The following is a 20,182-nucleotide window of genomic DNA, read 5'->3' as shown; positions in this document are numbered from 1 at the left end:
CACCCCCTACCCGTATCAGTCATCGGAACAGGGTACGAGGCATTATCGGAGCTTATCGAATCATTATTAATTAAAAGAAAAAGTAAAACGAAGTAAACATGTAATATTTAATAAATTTGTATAATATGGTAATTAACTTACCACTTCTCTATAATCAACATAATTATGCAAAGTATAATTATTCGAATTGATCACGAGCCCTAATACTTATTCTTATCATGTTGTTAGTCATATAATTCATATAAATATCAAGAAACATGTATGGGCTCAACTTTCATTGAATTTCTCATATGCATATACTTTTACACATTATTTATTCACATAACTTATAACAATCATATCTATGTATTTTAAACACGCTTTCATAACAATTTGTCTTGATTTCAGACTATCTCACATTGGAGTTTTACTTATCAAATCATTTGAAATACTATCTTTATACAAATAGTACACTTAAGTTGCACAATTCTATAATTATGAACGAACAGATTTATAAAATATATTTCATGTTCATATATCATAGTCTCATGTCTCCATATATCAAATATATAACCATCATTTTCTTGTGTTTCAGATAAATATATATAACCATACATAAGCATGCCATTCACTATTTCTTCCTGTCTATCATAATTTCAAATGACAGATTCATATGAATGAGCTCAATAATAACCATGAAAATACTTACCACATTCTTTCATACATATTCCACTTATAACATATATTTTTTTTATATTTGGCTTGACATTTACTAAGCAATATCGATATTCATTCATAGGCAATATCAAATATTCAAATTATTCTCTAACATATATAACATTTAATTCAAACATGAATTTATAACATTTTTCATTTTAACAAAGTTTAACATTTACCAAATATAATCGTAATGACTTAATTTTCGTTGATGTCGGAACAATGATTCGAGATCACTAAATCTGATAAATGAGTAGGAAATATTATTAATTTAGTGAGTATAAGTTAAATGTGAAGTTAGGAAAAATTTTGAAATAGTGAAATGTACAAAATATATATATATATAATAAAATAATTAGAATTGAAAACGAGGTATCGAGACCTCGGGAATTTTAAATCGAGCCATAAATATTTTTATAAATATTTATGGAGTGTTAATAAGTTAGTATTGAAGTTTCGTCAAGAAATTTTAAAGTACTAATAGCTAATTGAACAAAAAGGACTAAATTGTATCAAATACAAAATTGTAGGAACTGATTAAATAGCTTAAATGATAAAAGAAAGAGGGTTTAAAAGGCAAATAGACCCAAGGTCTATTTGGGCTGGACGGAAAGAGCATGAAATCACCAAGAAAATAAGGGCAAAATTGGAAAATTGCAAAATTTACTTAATAAAGCTAGGACTAAAGTTGAATTATCTAGATTTCTCTTTATTTTTCTGCATTCTCATCAGCAAAAACACCATGGAAGAGCTCCCTTAAGCTGGTTTTTCATATTTTTACTTCAATAAGTTCAATTCTTGATTATTTCTTGAAATTTTTGTGTTTTTGTGACTTTTACAACTAGGTCCATTTGTTGAATTCATTAGTTCTTAATTCTATGAAAGAAATTGAAAGTTTCTATGAATATGTGCTGGAAGTATATGATGATTTGATATAGAATTAGAGCTTTAAATTGTTTATATGCTGATTTTATTGAAAGAATTGAATAGAAAGTGAATGTTTGGGACCTAAATTGTAAAAGAGATTGAAGTTAGAGTTTTATGTGGAAATTCTGAATTTCAATAGTTATGAAATAACTTATAATGTCTAGGAAAAGTATTAATTGAGAAAATTAGTTTAATTGAGGGGTTAATTAAGTAAGGACTGAATTGTATGAACTGTGAAATTTGGGGCAAAATGAAAATTAACATTTTGCACTAAAACAGTTTTAGACAGCAGCAATAGTCTAACTTTGAAAAATCTCCCAAAATTGTAGAAATATAATTAGAGGATGAATAAAATATGAAATTAAAGCTTATTGAGTCTAGTTTCTTATAGAAGAAACGGTGTAAGCAATGGAATTATAAATCATGAGATATAATAAGTTTTGTGAGACAATGTCAGAATGATTTCGGGTTCCCCTATTCTGAATTTGGCAAATCATCAAAAATTTGAAAAAAATAATTAAGGGATTAAATTTATATGTTTAAAATCCTTAAAGAGTCTATTTTCAATAGAAATAAGCGGGAACATCATCCGAATCTCGTAGGATGAGATAATTAATTCTTAGTGAAGAAGGGTCGGAACTGTCAGACAGCAGAACAGGGGCAACTTTAAAGAACAAACTATACTTATTGGCTAAACCAAAAATTCTAAAAATTTTATGGTAATAAGATAAGTAAGTATAGTTTCAGGAAAAATTAGCGGATCTTAATTTCGAGCTCTGTAGCTGAAGATATAAATAATTTAGTGACTATGATGCAAATGGACAGTTTTGAATATACATAAGTAAATAGTGAAATTATTGATAATGTTACTTGTTGCATGTTATATAAATTAAGGATGTGGAATGGAAAGGAGGAGGAGGAAAATATGTATGAATATTCAGCTAGCATGGCTAATTTGTATGTTTTAGGCTCATGGACTAAATTGAATAAAAGTAAAATCTTATGGGCAATTTTTTAAAAAAATGTTAGAAATGACCAATTTGCATGAAATGGATTATTTTAGTATTTAAATTACAAAATTGAATGAAATTAGTAATTTAGCTCAAGATCAGGGAAAAATATGTTTTAAGGATTAAATTGAAAAGTGTTGAAATTATGGAAAATTCTGACATTTTATAGTATTCATAGGTTGTTATCAATTTGTGTGAGAATAACGACTGGAAATAAAGATTAAATTGCAATAATTTTATTTTATTTTAACCTAAGGATGAAATCATCATTAATTAAAAGTTTAGGGGTAAAATGATAATTTTGTTTAGAGCATTAGTTGAATGTATTATAACATGAAATAAATGAAAACGACGATCAAATTTCTTTATAAAGATCCGGATGACTTGAATACGAGACTTGAACGTAGAAAAGAAAAGATATCGGATTAATGAAATATCTGATAAATGAATCGGTAACTCCGGTAATGCTCCGTAACTCTATTCCGGTGACGGATTCGGGTTAGGGGCGTTACAAATCGAGCATGTGATCAATTTATGCATAAGTCACTCACATATTTTCCTCCTCCTCCTCTCCATTCCAAATCCTTAATGTATATAACACACTTGTAAGTAGCATTATCTATAATTTTTACTATTTACTTATATGAATATTCAAGCTGTCCATCTCTATCATAGTCACTAAATTATTTTTATCTTGAGTTACAGAACTCCAAATTAAGATCCACTAATTTTTCCTGAAAATAGACTCATATATCTTCTTACTATAAAATTTTTAGAATTTTTGTTTTAACCAATAAGTACAGTTTATTCTTTAAATTCACCTCTGTTTTGCTGTCTGATAGTTCCGAACCTTCTTCACTAAAAATTAATTATCTTCTTGTACGAGATTCAAATAATGTTCATGTTTGTTTCTCTTGAAATAGACTCATTTATGATTCTAAACATATAAATTTAAGCCCCTAATTATTTTTCTTAAATTTTTTATGATTTTCCAAAGTCAGAACAGGGGAACCCGAAATCATTCTGACCTTGTCTCATAAAATTTATTATATGACCTTGTTTCTCTTTAAAAACCCTTTTTATTTAGTAAATTTTATTATTTTCTCATTTTGCCCTTATTTCCTCAAATTTCCTCATTTTCCTCTGCTTATGCCGCCCAAAGTATCTCCTTTATGCTTATTTGCACTTTAAGTCCTTCCTCATTTGACAATTGAGCTACTTAATGCTTCTAACAAGTTTTACACTTTTTTCAATTTAGTCCTTTTTATTTAATTAATCACCCAAACATCAAAATTTTCTAACAAAATTTTAATACTACCTTATTGACACTCCGTAAATATTTAACAAAATATTTATGGCTCGGTTTATAACACCGAGATCTCGATACTTTTTTTCTTAATTTCTTGACCAAATAAATCTTTATAAAACACAATTTACTATTTCAGCAATCATATAAGGATCATCACTTATATGTAACATTACCTATAATTCCACTATTTATTTTTGTGTTCATATCAAATCAAAGCTGTCCACTTGAGTTATAGTTACTAAATTATTTATATTGTGAAAAATAAAATAGAATAAAATAAATAAAAATAAAGAACACATAAATTTTACGTGAAACCCTTTCGAAAAAAACCACGGAGAGGAGAAGAAAATTCACTATGTCGAAAAATTTTTACTCAAATACAAGAGGAATAGACTATGTCTATTTATAGGCTTGCAAAGCCATATTCTAGTAGGATTGAAACACCTTATCCTAATCAATATAAAATAGATGGAGTTTAATAAGGTTTAAAACCTTATTCTAAAATAAAATAAAAGAAGTCTAGTTCTATATGGATTTTACTTTTATTTTATTTTCCATCGTATTTTATTTAAATAAGAATTTGGGTCACTTAATTCTAACAATCTCCACCTTGACACAAATTCTCAATGAACAAGTTCTTCATCGCGAACTTTCAATAAACAAGTTCTTCACCTCTTCCAAAAACCCTTAAGGGTTTAACTTCAACAATGAACACCAACCAAGTCTAAGCAATGCTCAAACTTGGTTATAGGAAGTGACTTAGTCATCATATCTGCAGGATTTTCATGAGTGCTAATTTTGCTCACAACAATATCACCACGAGCAATAATATCACGAACAAAATGATACCGAATATCAATGTGTTTTGTTCTCTCATGAAACATTTGATCTTTTGTAAGAAAGATGGCACTGATCGTCACAAAATCATCGTGGCTGATTTGAAGGTCTTCATTGAGTTCACTAAATAGTCCCTTCAACCAAATAGCTTCTTTACAAGCCTCAAGAATCGCCATGTACTCACTTCAGTGGTAGACAAAGCGATCGTAGTTTGCAAAGTGGCTTTCCAACTAATTGCACAACCTCCGATTGTAAAGACGTAACTGTGAGAGATCTTCTTCTATCAAGGTCTCCAAAGAAAATCAGCATCAACATACCCTATAACTCCATCTTTAGTTCTTCCAAACTGTAAGCAAACATTAGTAGTGCCTCGTAAGTATCTTAAAATCCATCGAATCGCTTTCCGTTGTTCTTTACCAGATTCGCCATGTATCTCGCTAACCGCGACCGATCGCATATGATAAACCGACGTGAACAAACCATAGCATACATGAGAGATCCCATCGCACTAGAGTATGGAACATGTGACATGTACTCAATCTCATTATCCGATTGAGGAGATAAGGCCGATGAAAGTCCGAAATGGGTGCTAAAGGAGTACTAACAGCTTAGCACTCTGCATATTGAACTCGCAAAGAACTTTCTCAATGTACCCTTCCGACTTAGGTACAATTTACTTGCTTTTCTATCTCCGAGAATCTCCATACCAAGTATCTTCTTTCTTGGTCCTAAATCTTTCATCTCAAATTCTTCACTTAGTTGGGCTTTAACCTTTCTTATCTCTCTTTATCTTTTGTCGCTATCAACATGTCATCAACATAAAGAAGTAGATACACAAAAGAACCATCACTGCTTTTTCTTAAAGTAGACACAACTGTCAAAACTACTTCTTTTGAAATCATGAGAAGTCATAAAGGAATCAAACCTCTTGTACCACTTGTCTTGGTGATCTGTTTCAAACCGTAAAGGGACTTTTTCAACAAGCAAACATAGTCCTCTTTTTCGAGACTATAAAACCCTCTCGTTGTTGCATGTAAATATCTTCCTCAAGTTCTCTATGCAAAATGTAGTTTTTACATCTAACCGCTCAAGCTCCAAATCATGCATGGCAACAATACCAAGCAAAGCTCGAATCGAACTATGCTTAACAACCGGAGAGAACACATCTGTGAAGTCCACTCGAATTTGATCAGAACCCTTTGCAACAAGCCTTGCTTTATATCCGGTTCTTCAACTCCTGAGTCCCTTCTTTCTTTTTAAACACCCATTTACAACTAATGCCTTTTTACCTTTAGGAAGTTTTACAAGATCCCATGTTCGGTTTTTGTGGAGTGATTCCATCTCCTCTTGCATAGCAAACATCCACTTTTCTCGAGTCTTCACACTAATCGCCTCGTAATAATTAAATGGCTCTTGATTCGCATCTATATCTTCAGCCACATTTAAAGCATAAGCAACTAGATCAACCTCGGCATACTTCTTTGGAGGTTTAATTTCTCTTCTTGTCCTGTTTTTGGCGATAGAGTATTGCGGTGAAGAAGCAACTCTATTCTCAATTTTTGTCTTGGCTTAAGGAGTTGATTCAGATTAATCGATGCTCCACCGCTTTTGGTTTTCTTTATTGGAAGAGTCTTTAAGAGATAAGTTAGGTAGCATAGCGCTTCATCAAAAACAACATCTCTCGCTAATCACAACTTTTCTATTTTCAGACACCATAACTTATAGCCTTTTACACCAGCTTTATAACTAAGAAAACGCATTTAATGGATCTCGGTTCCAATTTTCCATTATCAACATGAGCATACGCAGGACACCCAAAAATCTTTAAATCGTAATAATTAGCGGGATTACCGCACCATACCTCTTGTGGAGTCTTTTCTCAATGGCAACGGATGGAGATCGGTTGATCAAAAACATGCAAGAGAGGTCGCTTCGCCCAAAATGACTTCGTAAGTTGGCATTTGACAACATACATCGAACCTCCTCCATGATCGTTCTATTCATTCGCTCGCAACGTCGTTTTTGTGTGGAGTATGACGAATCGTCAAGTGTCTCATGATCCTTCCGACTTGCACAATCTATTAAACTCATCGTAGCGTAACTCTAAGCCATTGTGCAGACGGAGGTATTTTATCTGCTTTTCCGTCTGTTTTTCAATCATAATTTTCCAAGACTTAAATGTGGAAAACACATCGCTTTCGCTTCAGAAGAACGCCCAAACTTTTCTCGGAAAAATCATCAATAAAGGTTAGCATATAATTAGCTCCACCTCTCGAAGGCACTCGGACGGCCCCACAGATCGTAATGGATATACTCTAACGCTTCCTTCGTGTTATGGATTCCTCTAGTGAATCGAACTCTCTTTGCTTCCCAAAACACAAAGTGCTCACAGAAATTCGGTTTGCAAATTCCTTGCCCATTAAGAAGTCCTCTTTGCTTAATTCGCCATGCCATTCTCACTCATATGCCCTAGGCGATATGCCAAAGTTTAGTAATATCATCATCCGACAAGGAAGAGGAAGCGACAATGCATCACCAAGAATAAAGAGAACCTCAGAAACATATAACTTGGCAATCTTTCTTTGCCCTTTCATCACAAGAAGGACCCTTTGAAATCTTTAAACCCCACTTTCACCGTGTATCTGCACTTTTGAATCAAGAGTACTCAACGAAATTAAATTTCTTTTCAATTCGAACATGCCGCACGTCACTAAGTGTTCGACAACTCCATCAAACATCTTAACTTTAATTGTTCCAACACCGCGATTTTACATGAAGCATTATTTCCCATCAAAACAACACCTTCAGACATCGTTTCATAAGTTGTAAACCAATCCCGATTGGGACTCATGTGGAAGGTGCAACTGAATCAAGTATCCACTCCTCGCCACTTTAGAATCATTGATGAAGCAACTAGAAGTTCACCATCGCCGTAGTCTTCTACAACATCGCCTTCACCGAATTTTTCCGTTGTTTTCCTTTTGATTCGCAGCCTCCCTTTTAATCTTATTTTGTAGCTTATAGCACTCAGATTTAATGTTCCCTTTCTTCTTGCGAAGTTGCAAGTTTTACCTCTGCTTGAAGATTTCGATCTACCCTTAGATTTACCACGAGGATTCCGTTCTCGTGTTCTACCACGATCATCATCAACATTCCGGTCTTGTCTCCCACGAACAATGAGACCCTCTCCCGAGAGTTGGGTTTAACCACAAGATGCTTCATCTTATCATACGAGGTTAAAGAATCATAAACCTCATCAACCGTGAGAGACTCGGCTATATAAAATCGTGTCTCTAAAGGTTGAATAAGACGGGGCAACGAACAAAGTAGAATCAACCCTAGATCTTCCTTATCATATCGAACCTCCATGGCCTCCAAGTTTGAGAGAATTTCTTTAAACACCTTAAGTGTTCGTGTACTGACGCACCTTCCTCCAAACGATGAGCATAAAGACGCGCTTCATATGCAACTTGCTTGTTAGAGTTTTCGACATACATATTTGTTCTAGCCTCTTCCATAATGCAAGAAGTTAGCTTTTTCTTTCATCACATCCGCAAAATTTCGTTGGACAAATGCGATGTAATTGTGTTAATGCCTTTCGATCCTTACGCTTCTTCTCTTCATCATTAATGTCAAGGCATCTTATCTATCCTAGCAGGGCATCCTCTAGATCCATCTGCAAGAAGCGCTTCCATCTTAATTTGCCACAACGCAAATCTAGTGTTGCGATCCAACAATGAATTTCATACTTCAAAGACGCCATTACCGTGATCGAGATGAATAACCCTAAGCTCGATACCAATTTGTGAAAAATAAAATAGAATAAAATAAATAAAATAAAGAACACATAAATTTTACGTGGAAACCCTTTCGGAAAAAAACCACGGCAGAGGAGAAGAAAATTCACTATGTCGAAAAATTTTTACTCAAATACAAGAGGAATAGACTATGTCTATTTATAGGCTTGCAAAGCCATATTCTAGTAGGATTGAAACACCTTATCCTAATCAATATAAAATAGATGGAGTTTAATAAGGTTTAAAAACCTTATTCTAAAATAAAATAAAAGAAGTCTAGTTCTATATGGATTTTACTTTTATTTTATTTTCCATCGTATTTTATTTAAATAAGAATTTGGGTCACTTAATTCTAACATATATCTTGAGTTACAGAATTCGAAATTAAGATCTGCTTGATGTTTTTGAAACTAGGCTCAAATATATTTTTTACCATAAAAATTTAAGAATTTATAATTTATCCAATCAGTACAGTAAATTCCTCAAATTTGTCTTTGTTCTGTTGCTTGACAGCTTCGACCTTTCTTTACTAAAAATTAATTATCTCTTAGTACGAGGTTTGGATGATGTTTTCGTTTGTTTATATTGAAAATAGACTCATTAATAATTTAAACATATGAATTTAAACTCATAATAATTTTTTTTTACAATTTTTTATGATTTTCCAAAGTCAGAACCAGGGAACCCAAATCCACTCCGACCTTGTTTCACGAAAATTAATATATTTCAAACTATAAAATCCCGTTTCTTTCACCGTTTATTCCATATGAATTTAGACTCAAGAAGCTCTAATTCCATATTTAATTCAATCTCTAAATAAATTTCATTTTAGGTGAATTTTCAAATTTAAGTTATTGTTGTTGTCCAAACTGTTTTAATGAAAATATTTTTTTTTCCAAGGTTCTTTGCACTATCTTTCATTCAATCACACGTAATTGCCATACTTTGGATTACTATACAATTTAGTCACTTATGTTTATGTGTAGATTAGATATTCATTTCTTAATCTTAGTACTATTCACCATACAAATCACATTCTCTCTTACCAATTTAGTGTTTTGTCTCTATTCTTCATCAAATGCTTTCTATTTCTAGTATTTAGATTAAATATATGTTTCATACATCTCACTCAAATCATCTTTAACTCAATCTATTGAAATACAAGTAGGTTTAGTATGAAACTTACCTCCTTTGTCAAGAATTTCTTCATTTCTTCTTCATTTCCATACATTCCTCATCTTCACCACTTTCTTTCCTTTTTCTTCTCATTTTTTCCACTTTCATCTACTATTTTCTTGCTTCTAAATTGATGAACATATTCTCTAGAATCTCTACTTCATCTTCTCTCTTTAATATCTAAGGAAATTTTCAAAATTTTTGGGTAAAAATGTAAGTTTTCATGGCAAAGGACTAAATTGTAAAGAAAAGAAAACTTCATTTCTCACTTTTTCACTCACGTTGGAAGGATGATAAATTTCCTTCATCCTTCCTTTCTTTTTATACTACCATTTTCTAAATAAAATAATCATAAATATCTAAGTAAAATATTAATTAAATAATATTTAACTAATTAATTAAAAAAATAACCAAAATATCATCAACATCAGCATTACATTCTAGAATTCTCCCTCTTGCTAATTGACCATTTTACCCTATATGATCTTTCAAAATTTCATCCTTGAATCATCACTTAATTTGGTAAAATTGTGATTTAGTTCCTCACAATTCTTTTCCTATTCAATTTGGTCCCTGCATGCCAAATTCCATATCTTAGTAAATTGGATTATTTTCACTTTTGGTCCTTCAACTTTCTTATTTTTGCACTTTGATCCCCTAAATTTTGAATATTTACACTTGATCCAAAACTTTTCACATATTTACGATTTAGTCCCTTCCTTAATATGTCATGCCATGCTTCTTAATTTAACTCTCGCTTGATAAATTGTAACTTTCATTTTCTTTGATCTTATACCTTATTCCAGTAAGATTTTATCTCATATTATTCACGACCAAGGGGGTTTTGAGGATGTTACAATATTTGTCTACATGCATAGTTAGCTAAGGACCCTGCTGGAATGCTAAATGTTCGCAAAGATAGTTTGCAATGAGAGCTCGCCTAAACCTCGCAGGAATGAGGTCACGAGCTATGTCCGTAGAAGGGATCGCAAGCCCTACAAGGGATCCCTGCTCGTGACTAACAGGTACGAGGTTCGCTTGAGGAGTCAATCCCAGGATCAAAAATGACCGCATGCTCAACAGACACGCGTCCAATAAGCCAAGGGATGCCCAAGGAATGTCAATATATCGGACCCGAGGCCGAGACAAAATAGTAGGCCCCGTTGTGAACTATAATAATAGTAGTAGGAACATGTATAAATAACCCTGTGTTTTCCTTAATACGATACAAGAAAAATCTTACTTAACAAAACTAACTTCAAAACTGCTACAAGGCAAACTATACCTAATTTTCTAATTCTAGTTATGCAATTAAAATTGTTTAATATTTGTCAAGATTTGTTCTTTGTAACATTATGAAATTTAATATATATTAAATAGTGTATATTAAAATCCAGATTAGGCTACATGAATATATTTGGTTCATTAAATAAATGATGATGAATTTTGAAATTGCATAATAAAAAAAAATCTAAATTTGATTAATTTTAACATTTTAATGAAATTTATAATTTATTATTTACAGAAAAATAATTTAATCTATTTATTTTAATGATATTAATTTCTTTAATTCAAATAAATTTAAAATTTTTAATTTTTAATTATAGTATAATTATAAAAAATAAAGAGTAGATATATATATATATATTACATTTTTTAAATTCAAAATTTATTACTTTGAGGCCAATAATAACATCATCTTCCGCAACGATGAAGTATCAGTTATTACATATACATACAAGAGAAGCTAGTTAGCTTTTTGGTTTATTCATGTGTCCATATGCTTTAGGAGACACTTTATTTTGAATCCCTCTAGCTCTGGCATGCCTGCTTCAATGGAACAGCTGGATTGGAGACGAAATTTGATCGAAAACGAACTTGTTAGCTGCTTCAGTATAGTGAACTCCATCCCAAACTACACGAACAGATGGATTATCACATGAACCCACAAATATCTTTGTACCATTCACATTTACCGTAATTATTCCTCCACAAAAAACTTTTAGTGTTGTATTTGTACTGACCTCCATAGCCACAACATGTCACAAGTGGAAGCTCAATGTCCGATGGTAGTGTCCAAATGACCATGTTTTGGGGGTTCAACAAATAGAGAATACTGGTGGTCTGTTGATATGTGATGGAAGCTAGGGAGTTTGATTACAGCGGGAATTCTTGGGTTATAAATTGTTTAGAAATAAAGTTTTTTTCCCAAATAATTTCAAGTGAAATTTAAATTATAAAAAACAGCATTGGCTGCTAAATTTGGATGAATTTATATATTTAAATTTTGGGCTAATATTTTCTACGCCACTAATTTAAAAATTAAAATTTTAGAGTGAATTGAGTTTTTCCGCTGTGTGAACTCTATGGCTTTTCCCCTATTATAAAAAAAAAATTAAATCCAAATCTTAATTATCTCATGTCTTATTAATTACTTTTAAATCAATGACTCAGTTTCATTTTGCAAATTTTATAACATATATTATTTCTTTTTCATTTATTTGTTGTAAAGTTTAATGACAATTTGAAAGGTAATTGTATTAAAATTGTGTGTATCAATAATGAAATAAAGAATTTAATCAATTTTAAATTTTTATTTATTAAATCTATTCCCAATCATTAAGTGTGCAACTTCTAAGTAAGATTATTATAATTATATAATTTAAACCAAATTTATGAATTAATAAAATATAAAATATTTATTATTAAATTGTTCCTAACAATGTCCAAAATGAGCCTAAGATTGTTGGTGATGACCAGACTCCAGGGTCAACTAATACGCGAGTGTTGTTTGTCGCGAGGAAGGCGATGACTGGCGGCTGTGTCGAACGATGGAGAAAAAGAAGTCAAAACTGCTTGTATTCGCTATTTCTTTCTTTCCTTCGCTGTAAAGGAAAAAACAGAGCAGATGCCCTTCGCGCGATTGTGTGCGTTGATTTCTTCCATAATTCCGACATAGGTATTTGAATAGTTTCTAGGATCCAAATTAAATATTGTAGTTATTCGAATCCAACCAAATTTTGTTTTATTTTATTTTATCTATAGTTAATTTTTTAATGATATAAAATAATTATTTTATATTTCAAATAATAAAAATAATTTTAAAGTTTTAAAAATATTTTATTTACTTAAAAATATTATATTTAAAAATTATAAAAAATAATTTTTATTAAATAATATCCAATCACTATAAACAAAACTCATTTTAATCAAAATTATTAATATAAAAAATTGAAAATCAAATCGAATTATGATAAAATTTTCAAAAATGAAATCGAGCAATACCACACTTAAATCATAAATTTTAAATTCTAATTTAAAAAAAAAAAAAACCAATAAGCCTGATACCCATCTACAAAACACACTTTTTTCTCCTTTCCCTGGTTGCCGGAAGTCGCTACTTGCTAATGAAGTTTGTAAAAAAATAAAACTAGCGGACCACACGACTGAAGACTGGCTACCACCGAACTAGACAATGGAGTTGACGCAGAGGAGGAATGATAAAGAATGCAGGATTAATGTAAATTAATTTATATTCTCGTGGGATATATATGTACTATGATAAATGATCAGCACAGTTTTAAAAAATAATAAATTAATACAATATTTTTACCTCAAGATTTTTAATTAATAACTGTAAAATAAATTATAATTATCACAAAATTTTCCTATATTTTATGCATAGAGTTTTATTTAATTAATAAATCTATTTCAAAAATTAGTACAACTTTATTAATTAATAAGTATAGATCAAATTATATTTACTTTTAAAGTTAATTTAGTAATATCATGGAAAATAAATGGTAATTTTATCGGTTCAAAATTTTTCAAATTAGTACTTATATATATATTAGTTTCAAACATCACATATTCTGCATATAATTTTACACATTTAATATTTAATTAATTTTTAAAATATTATATTTTTTATTGTAGTAATTAGCATAAAATAATATTTCTTATTTTAATTATTGAATATAATTAAAATATATTAAGTTATCAATTCAAATATTATAATATAAACTTTTAAATTATAATTAAAGCATCTTTAACATATTTAGCATTTAATGTAATTTTACTTTATGTAATTAATGCAAATTAACATTATTCAAAATAGTAATTAATTGACATAATTAATTATTAATTAAGTGGTAATTAAAATACTTAGAATTCTACTAAAATAATAACTCTATTTTACATCAATAAAATTAGCATAATTCAAAAAATAAAATAAAATAAGCATAATTTTTTACATCAAAATTTTTAACTACTAATTATAATTATCACACTATTTTCCTATATTTTATACTTAAAATTCTATTAGAGTAATAATTCTATTATAAAATTTTCACAACTTTGTTTATTTAACAATTGTAAATTAAATTATGATTATTTTTAAATGCATGGTTATCATAACTACTATTTTATGTCATCTTTTAATTATTAATTCTAAATTAAATAATATAATTATTTTTAAATGTCAATATCGTCATATTATCAAAAGGTATTCTCATAGGTTCAAAAAATTTTCAAACTCGTGCTTTTATATATATTAACTTTTAACATTACATGTTTTGCATATGATTTTATACATTTAGTAATAATATTTAATCAAATTTTAAAATATTCTATTTTAATTGCAATAATTAACATAAAATAATATTTACTATTTGAATTATTGAATATAATTAAAATATATTAATTTATCAATTCAAATCATAATTAAAATATTTTAACATATTCAACATAAAATATATTTGTTTACAAATTCTTTTATCGTATTGAAAATTTTATAGTAATTATTTTTATTAAGATATAAGTTACGATCTGCGTAATTACAATTTATACTACTAAACATGGTGTATAAGATGATAATATAATTACACTTTATCAACCAAACATGTCTAAAGAATTACAATTCTTTGTAGTTACAAGAGAGTGTAATTAATAAATTAGTAATTACATTTTCATCCAATTATTGTGCGATGTCCAAACAAACCCTAAATATTTCATAGAAGTTTGTCATTAAATTTGTTTATTTTTTGAAATGTCAAATATCCTATTAAATCTATTCATGAGTCAGGTTACCCGTTTAAGTTTAAAGGTTGGCCCGACAATTTAGGAGGCTTGAGCAGAAATATTGAGCTCGAAAAATTAGTTTAAGAAAAAAATTTAGACTAATTTAAAATATAAATTGAGCTTGTGCTTGAAGATTCAAAGCTCGAACCTTATCCGATCGATTTTCTAAGTTTGTAGTATAGTATATTATGTATTTTATAAAACATAAAAACTAATATATAATAATTTAATGCAAACGATAAAAAAGCCTATATATAAAATCTTAATAAATAGAAATATAACAAATATTAAAATAAAAATAGTATAAACATTTTTAAAAATAAAATACTATGGAGAAACTTAAAATAGATTTAGACTAATAAAAATAGTATAAACATTTTTAAAAATAAAATACTATGGAGAAACTTAAAATAGATTTAGACTAGCCATTTACAAATATGAGTTTAATTGAGCAAAGTTTTCGGTCCATATTTAAAATTGGACCAAGCTTAAATAAATATAAAATGTGTTAATACCATGTTTAAGACTAACTCGAAACCAACTTGACTTTGGCCATGAACACATTTACATTTGACTAGCTTTCGTATGTATAATTTTTCCATATTCAAATGCTTTCTAAAAGAATGATTATATTTAAATAAATTGAAAAGATATGGATAAATATTTAATTTTTATGCTAAGTGACATTTATAATATTTTATTTAAAATTGCTTGAGTTTACTTTTTTTTTAATTTTTCATTTGTCTATTTTGTTAACTAAAAAATTAATTAAATTTTATTATTAATGTTTTCATCATGACCGTTAAAATCAATTGATGAACTAATCTAGTGGTGGCATGTGATAATTTATGATTTAATATTATATTTTCTTATAAAATCATAAAAATATTAAAATTTAAAAATATATATAAACTTTAAAAATTATAAAAAATCATAAAATCTTACTATAAATATAAAAATTCTAATAAATTATAAAAATCCAAAAACATCCTAAAAAATTTAAAACTTCCTATAAACTTATAAAATTATAAAAATTCATTAATACTTATAAATATTATAAAACTTATAAAATATTCTAAAATATTTAAAATATATAAAAATTCATTTATTGGTTCATCGTGTTAGAAATTAAACTCTTAAAATCAAAATGAATATGTAACCCAGACCGACCGTTGGATAATGAAAATAGTCGTTAAAATCAACATTGTTTGAATTGGGTCGAAATGACTAGTCGAACAAATTGCAATAAGAATCGACACTGGTACCGATCTGAAGAAAGTCATTAAATCAATGACTTGGGAATGGGTACAAATAAGTTGAATCGGATTTTATTATTATTATTATTATTATTATTATTTTGAATTTTTTGTGATTTATTTAATTGAGCTAGATGGATTGGTCAAGCTTGTCGGATCGGTGAACCGATGACCTAATCGATTTGACCATCAATCCGATTCTAAAAATTTTAGTCAAATATTTGACACTGACATATGCTAATATTTGCAACCGTTGGATAATGAAAATTTAATTTCTAGTTGTACCAAAAATACTTTATATCATGCAATATTTAGCAAACAATTTTCAACTTTTGAAGGTCTAAACTACTATACCGTACTTAGAAAATTGGAAAAAAAAAATTATCAATAAAAAAGAGAGGGTCTTGTAATTATTGTTTTATTCATGAAGATTAAGAACATTTTATTCAACATAAAAATGACCCTGACGATCTGACAACTATTCTCATTATCCAATAGTTAGTCTGATGTTGTGTGTTTACTATTATTTGAGGGGTTTAAATGGTGTCTTCTTTTTTTTTTGTAATTTCTAATTTCTTTTAAATTTTAATAACTTATTATATTATTTATAAGTTTTGGTGAGTTTTTATAAAATTTTAAATATGTTTTATTAATTTTATAATATTTTAATAATTTATTAGTATTTGTATAATATTTATATGTTTTATGAATTTTTATAAATTTATATTAATTTTAATAGAAAATATAATATTAAACCAAAAGTGTAACAATATAATTTGTCGGTCAATTGGTTTTTTAGGTTTTTCCTAAGTGAGAAGTCAACAAAGTCGGAGCTAGTTTCGAACATAATTCAAAATCTTACTCGAGTCATAGTGCGTTCAGAACATCAACCAAATGATATTAAAATACAGAAGTGTTTGTCAAAAGCCTGAAACCGCGTTACTTGACTAATTTCAAAAGCTGGCTCGCGGTCTTGTCAGTTGCATAAACTTACAAACACTGGCTGATGTCCCTGCAGAGCTGCTCGTATCTTTCTTTGCTGGTTATTTGACAATTTGAAAGGTTCAAAGTTCAAATCCAATGGAGCATCACAGGTCGCAGAGAGAAGCTTGCACATCAGATTTAACAGAAATGCTCTTTTCTCAACCTAATGGGAGTGAGGTGACCCAAACCCCAGATGAAAAAAGAATGAAAAATACCGAGGCTGATAGAATTTATAGGAAAAACTATAGGGTAATATATCTACTTTCTTTCTTCTTCTGATTTTAAGAATTTTCCTTTATTTATTTATTTATGCTTTTCTATGTCTGCAAAATGAAGGACATGTTCGATAAGATGAAGGCAATAGCGTCCAGGTTCGGAGGAGTTGATAATATGGAGCACCACATTAATCAAATGGAAGTTGAGCAGCCAAAGGAGACCGAGTTTCGCAGACTTGAGCAAATGAAATGCAAGTTTGGCGGGATTGAGGAAATGGGATCCAAGTTACACGCATTCCACCGAATAGCTTCCATGCCACCCATGTCATTTGTAAATACAAGTGATTTCACGAAATTAATTTACTAGATAATTTTCTAAACTCTACCTTAATGTAGTAATTGGATGAATCGTGCCGGTTGAATCAGTTTTATCTATTTTTAATAATTTATTCTATTGGACCAATTAGATCGGTTAAACTAAAAATTATGGTCAGATCGATTTACCTACTGGTTCAATTCTAAAAACTTTAAAATTTACAGAAAATGCGAGAGTAAAACAAGTTTTCTTATGTTTTTCAATTAATATTGAAATTATAAATTTCAAATTTTAAAATGAATTCTAGAATTTAAATTTTGATTCTTATGAAATTGGGCTTAAAGTTTCTCAAATTCAAATTCGATTTTTTATTTGTCATCCAAATAAAAATTATAGATTTTCAAATTGAAACCCAAATTTTTTAATCCAAATCATAATTCCAAACTTGGAATAAATAAATTTCATTTTAGGAATTGAGAAAGTACGTAATCCTATCAAACAATAAGTATAGATATGCTACCCCAACTGTGTCTCCAAAACATATGAAGGAAAAACCACTTCATTACGGAGTAAAATAGCTTAAAAACGATCTTTCTTCTTTTATTATATTCGAACGCGAAACAATATATATATAACATAAAAAAATGTATATAAATATCTAGTACTTCAAAATTTTAAAACTTTAATTACAATTATGACATATTACAAAAACTTAAAATGAGGACACAAATTGCACAAAAAATAAATCAAGATTGGCAAGAAACACCAGTAAATTAAGATGATCTAATCAAGGTTTAAGAAAAAAATTATTCATCCATTGCTATTTAAACAATTTAAGATGCGGAGTACTAATGACACTAGGTAGTCAGATAAAGAAAGTAAGAAAGCGATCCTGACATGGAATTCTCCAAAGTGGAGAACTAAAACACAAAACAATCCAGGAATCCACAACACCCAAACTGTTTAGGAAGAGGATAAACACTAACAATGTAGCTTTGGTTTCACCCTTTTTGTTTTGGATGCTAAATACTGATGTAATTACTTAGAAAGCATACTTTGTTGGGCCTGATTCTCCTGCTGCTGCTGATAGTTGAGAGGCCTCCTGAAGAGCATGATGTGTGGTTCAGGGCGATGGATTGCATAATGGACCCAGCCACGACTCTGCTGTACTCCGATTGCACGCCATTCATTCTACAAAAGGGGAGCAACATGAACCAAAATCAGAAACTACTCCAAACCCGTAAAAGCTAAAGGACTTGGCATAACAGCATCAATACTTTTAGCCTCAAAACAAAGAAACAGGGCAAAAGATGAACTCTAAACCATTAGAATAGAATACAAATATCTCAAGTTTTGAATATAGCTTTATTCATCCAATGCATACTTCAAAACTAAGGTAACTGATACAAATCTATCTCATGCTATAAGACAAGAATCATAAACTCAAGAAACCCGAAGTTATGCATACGAGCAAGTACAAGATCAACTAGTCATGCTCTCCTACAACAAAATTTTGAGCCTTTTGTATTTCATTCATACTTTAAAAAACCAAGAAACTCATCCTATAGGACAAGAATCATAAAAGGAAGAAATCTCAAGTTATGCATTTGGGCAAGTATAGGAACAATTAGTTGCCTACAACACAAAATCACATTCGTGAAACAAGCATCTGCGAACTCAAGCTACCATGAAAAGATGGAAAATTGGGACAAAAAACAAGCAAGTACGGAAGGCAATGAGTTGCTTAATTGCGAGCCAGTTATTTACATTTCATAAACCATGAACAATCAAAATCAAAACTCGTAAATTATGGTCATAAATAATTAATTTCCTGAATAGACAACCGACAAAGCAAACTATTTCAGATGAAAACTTGAGGAAATTGTTAAATTAAACAAAACTGCGTTAAAAAGACGGACATTTCTGTAAAAATACAAAAATAAGTTACAAACAGTGACATGTGTAAAACCCTAAAAAACATACTTCAGAGAGTAGGCGATTCTTGGGGAGAAGTTTGGCCACTTCAGGGGGGAGAACAACATGCCTGTACACCACCACAAAAGAAAATCAAATATGAAAGTAATCTAAATTTAATAAGGAACCAAAACTTAACATTCTGAAAATTTGAAAAAAATGAAGGAAATATTAAACCTAGTAAAATTCAGATGAAATTCATCTGAATTTTACCTGTACTCATAAGTATCATCGAAGTATTTCTCGGAGTATTGAATCTGCCCCATTTTTCGATTTTGCTGTAAAATGAAAAATAAAACAAATCACTATTTCTTTTTTTTCCTTCTTCTAATTTAGCGTCAAGTCGGATTTGGAGGTTGGATCTGAAAAACCTAAAGAAGTAAAACCAAATAAAAAATTGAAGCAACCCAGATCACAACTCTTTTGTGAGATTAAAAAAGAAAGGAAAAAGAGGGTATAGCGTACCTTCGAGAGAGAGCGAAATGAAGATTGAGAGAGACTTAATTGATGATATTAAAGAATGGCAAAGCTGTAAATTGGAATTAGGATATTTTTAGGGGAGGGAAGGATAAAGACTAAAAATTAAAATTGCCTATAATTCTGTGA

At 29.6% G+C, this 20,182-nt stretch overlaps 2 protein-coding genes across 3 annotated transcripts; one reads left to right on the top strand and one right to left on the bottom strand.

Annotated features, from left to right (window-relative positions):
• Positions 1 to 16,901: 16,901 nt before the first annotated feature.
• On the top strand, positions 16,902 to 17,667 carry LOC108451394 (uncharacterized). Its single transcript, XM_017749091.2, has 2 exons — positions 16,902 to 17,320; positions 17,408 to 17,667. The coding sequence occupies exons 1-2, from the start codon at positions 17,168 to 17,170 to the stop codon at positions 17,651 to 17,653; spliced, it is 399 nt and encodes a 132-aa protein (XP_017604580.1). The 5' UTR covers positions 16,902 to 17,167; the 3' UTR covers positions 17,654 to 17,667.
• A 728-nt stretch (positions 17,668 to 18,395) lies between these two features.
• Positions 18,396 to 20,182, bottom strand: LOC108450523 (cyclin-dependent kinases regulatory subunit 1). 2 transcript variants are annotated; one of them, XM_017748188.2, is made up of 4 exons: positions 20,042 to 20,182; positions 19,790 to 19,947; positions 19,586 to 19,646; positions 18,396 to 18,793 (listed from the first exon to the last, which is right to left on the bottom strand). In XM_017748188.2, the coding sequence occupies exons 2-4, from the start codon at positions 19,840 to 19,842 to the stop codon at positions 18,641 to 18,643; spliced, it is 267 nt and encodes an 88-aa protein (XP_017603677.1). In that variant the 5' UTR covers positions 19,843 to 19,947; positions 20,042 to 20,182; the 3' UTR covers positions 18,396 to 18,640. The 2 variants fall into 2 exon arrangements, with proteins under 2 accessions (XP_017603677.1, XP_017603678.1); XM_017748189.2 differs by having other exon boundaries at positions 19,790 to 19,854; positions 20,042 to 20,142.

This window comes from Gossypium arboreum, chromosome 5 (assembly GCF_025698485.1).
Source record: "Gossypium arboreum isolate Shixiya-1 chromosome 5, ASM2569848v2, whole genome shotgun sequence".
Lineage (NCBI taxonomy): Eukaryota > Viridiplantae > Streptophyta > Magnoliopsida > Malvales > Malvaceae > Gossypium > Gossypium arboreum.
The sequence above is the reverse complement of the archived record's forward strand: the minus strand, read 5'-3'. Positions and strand labels throughout refer to the sequence as shown.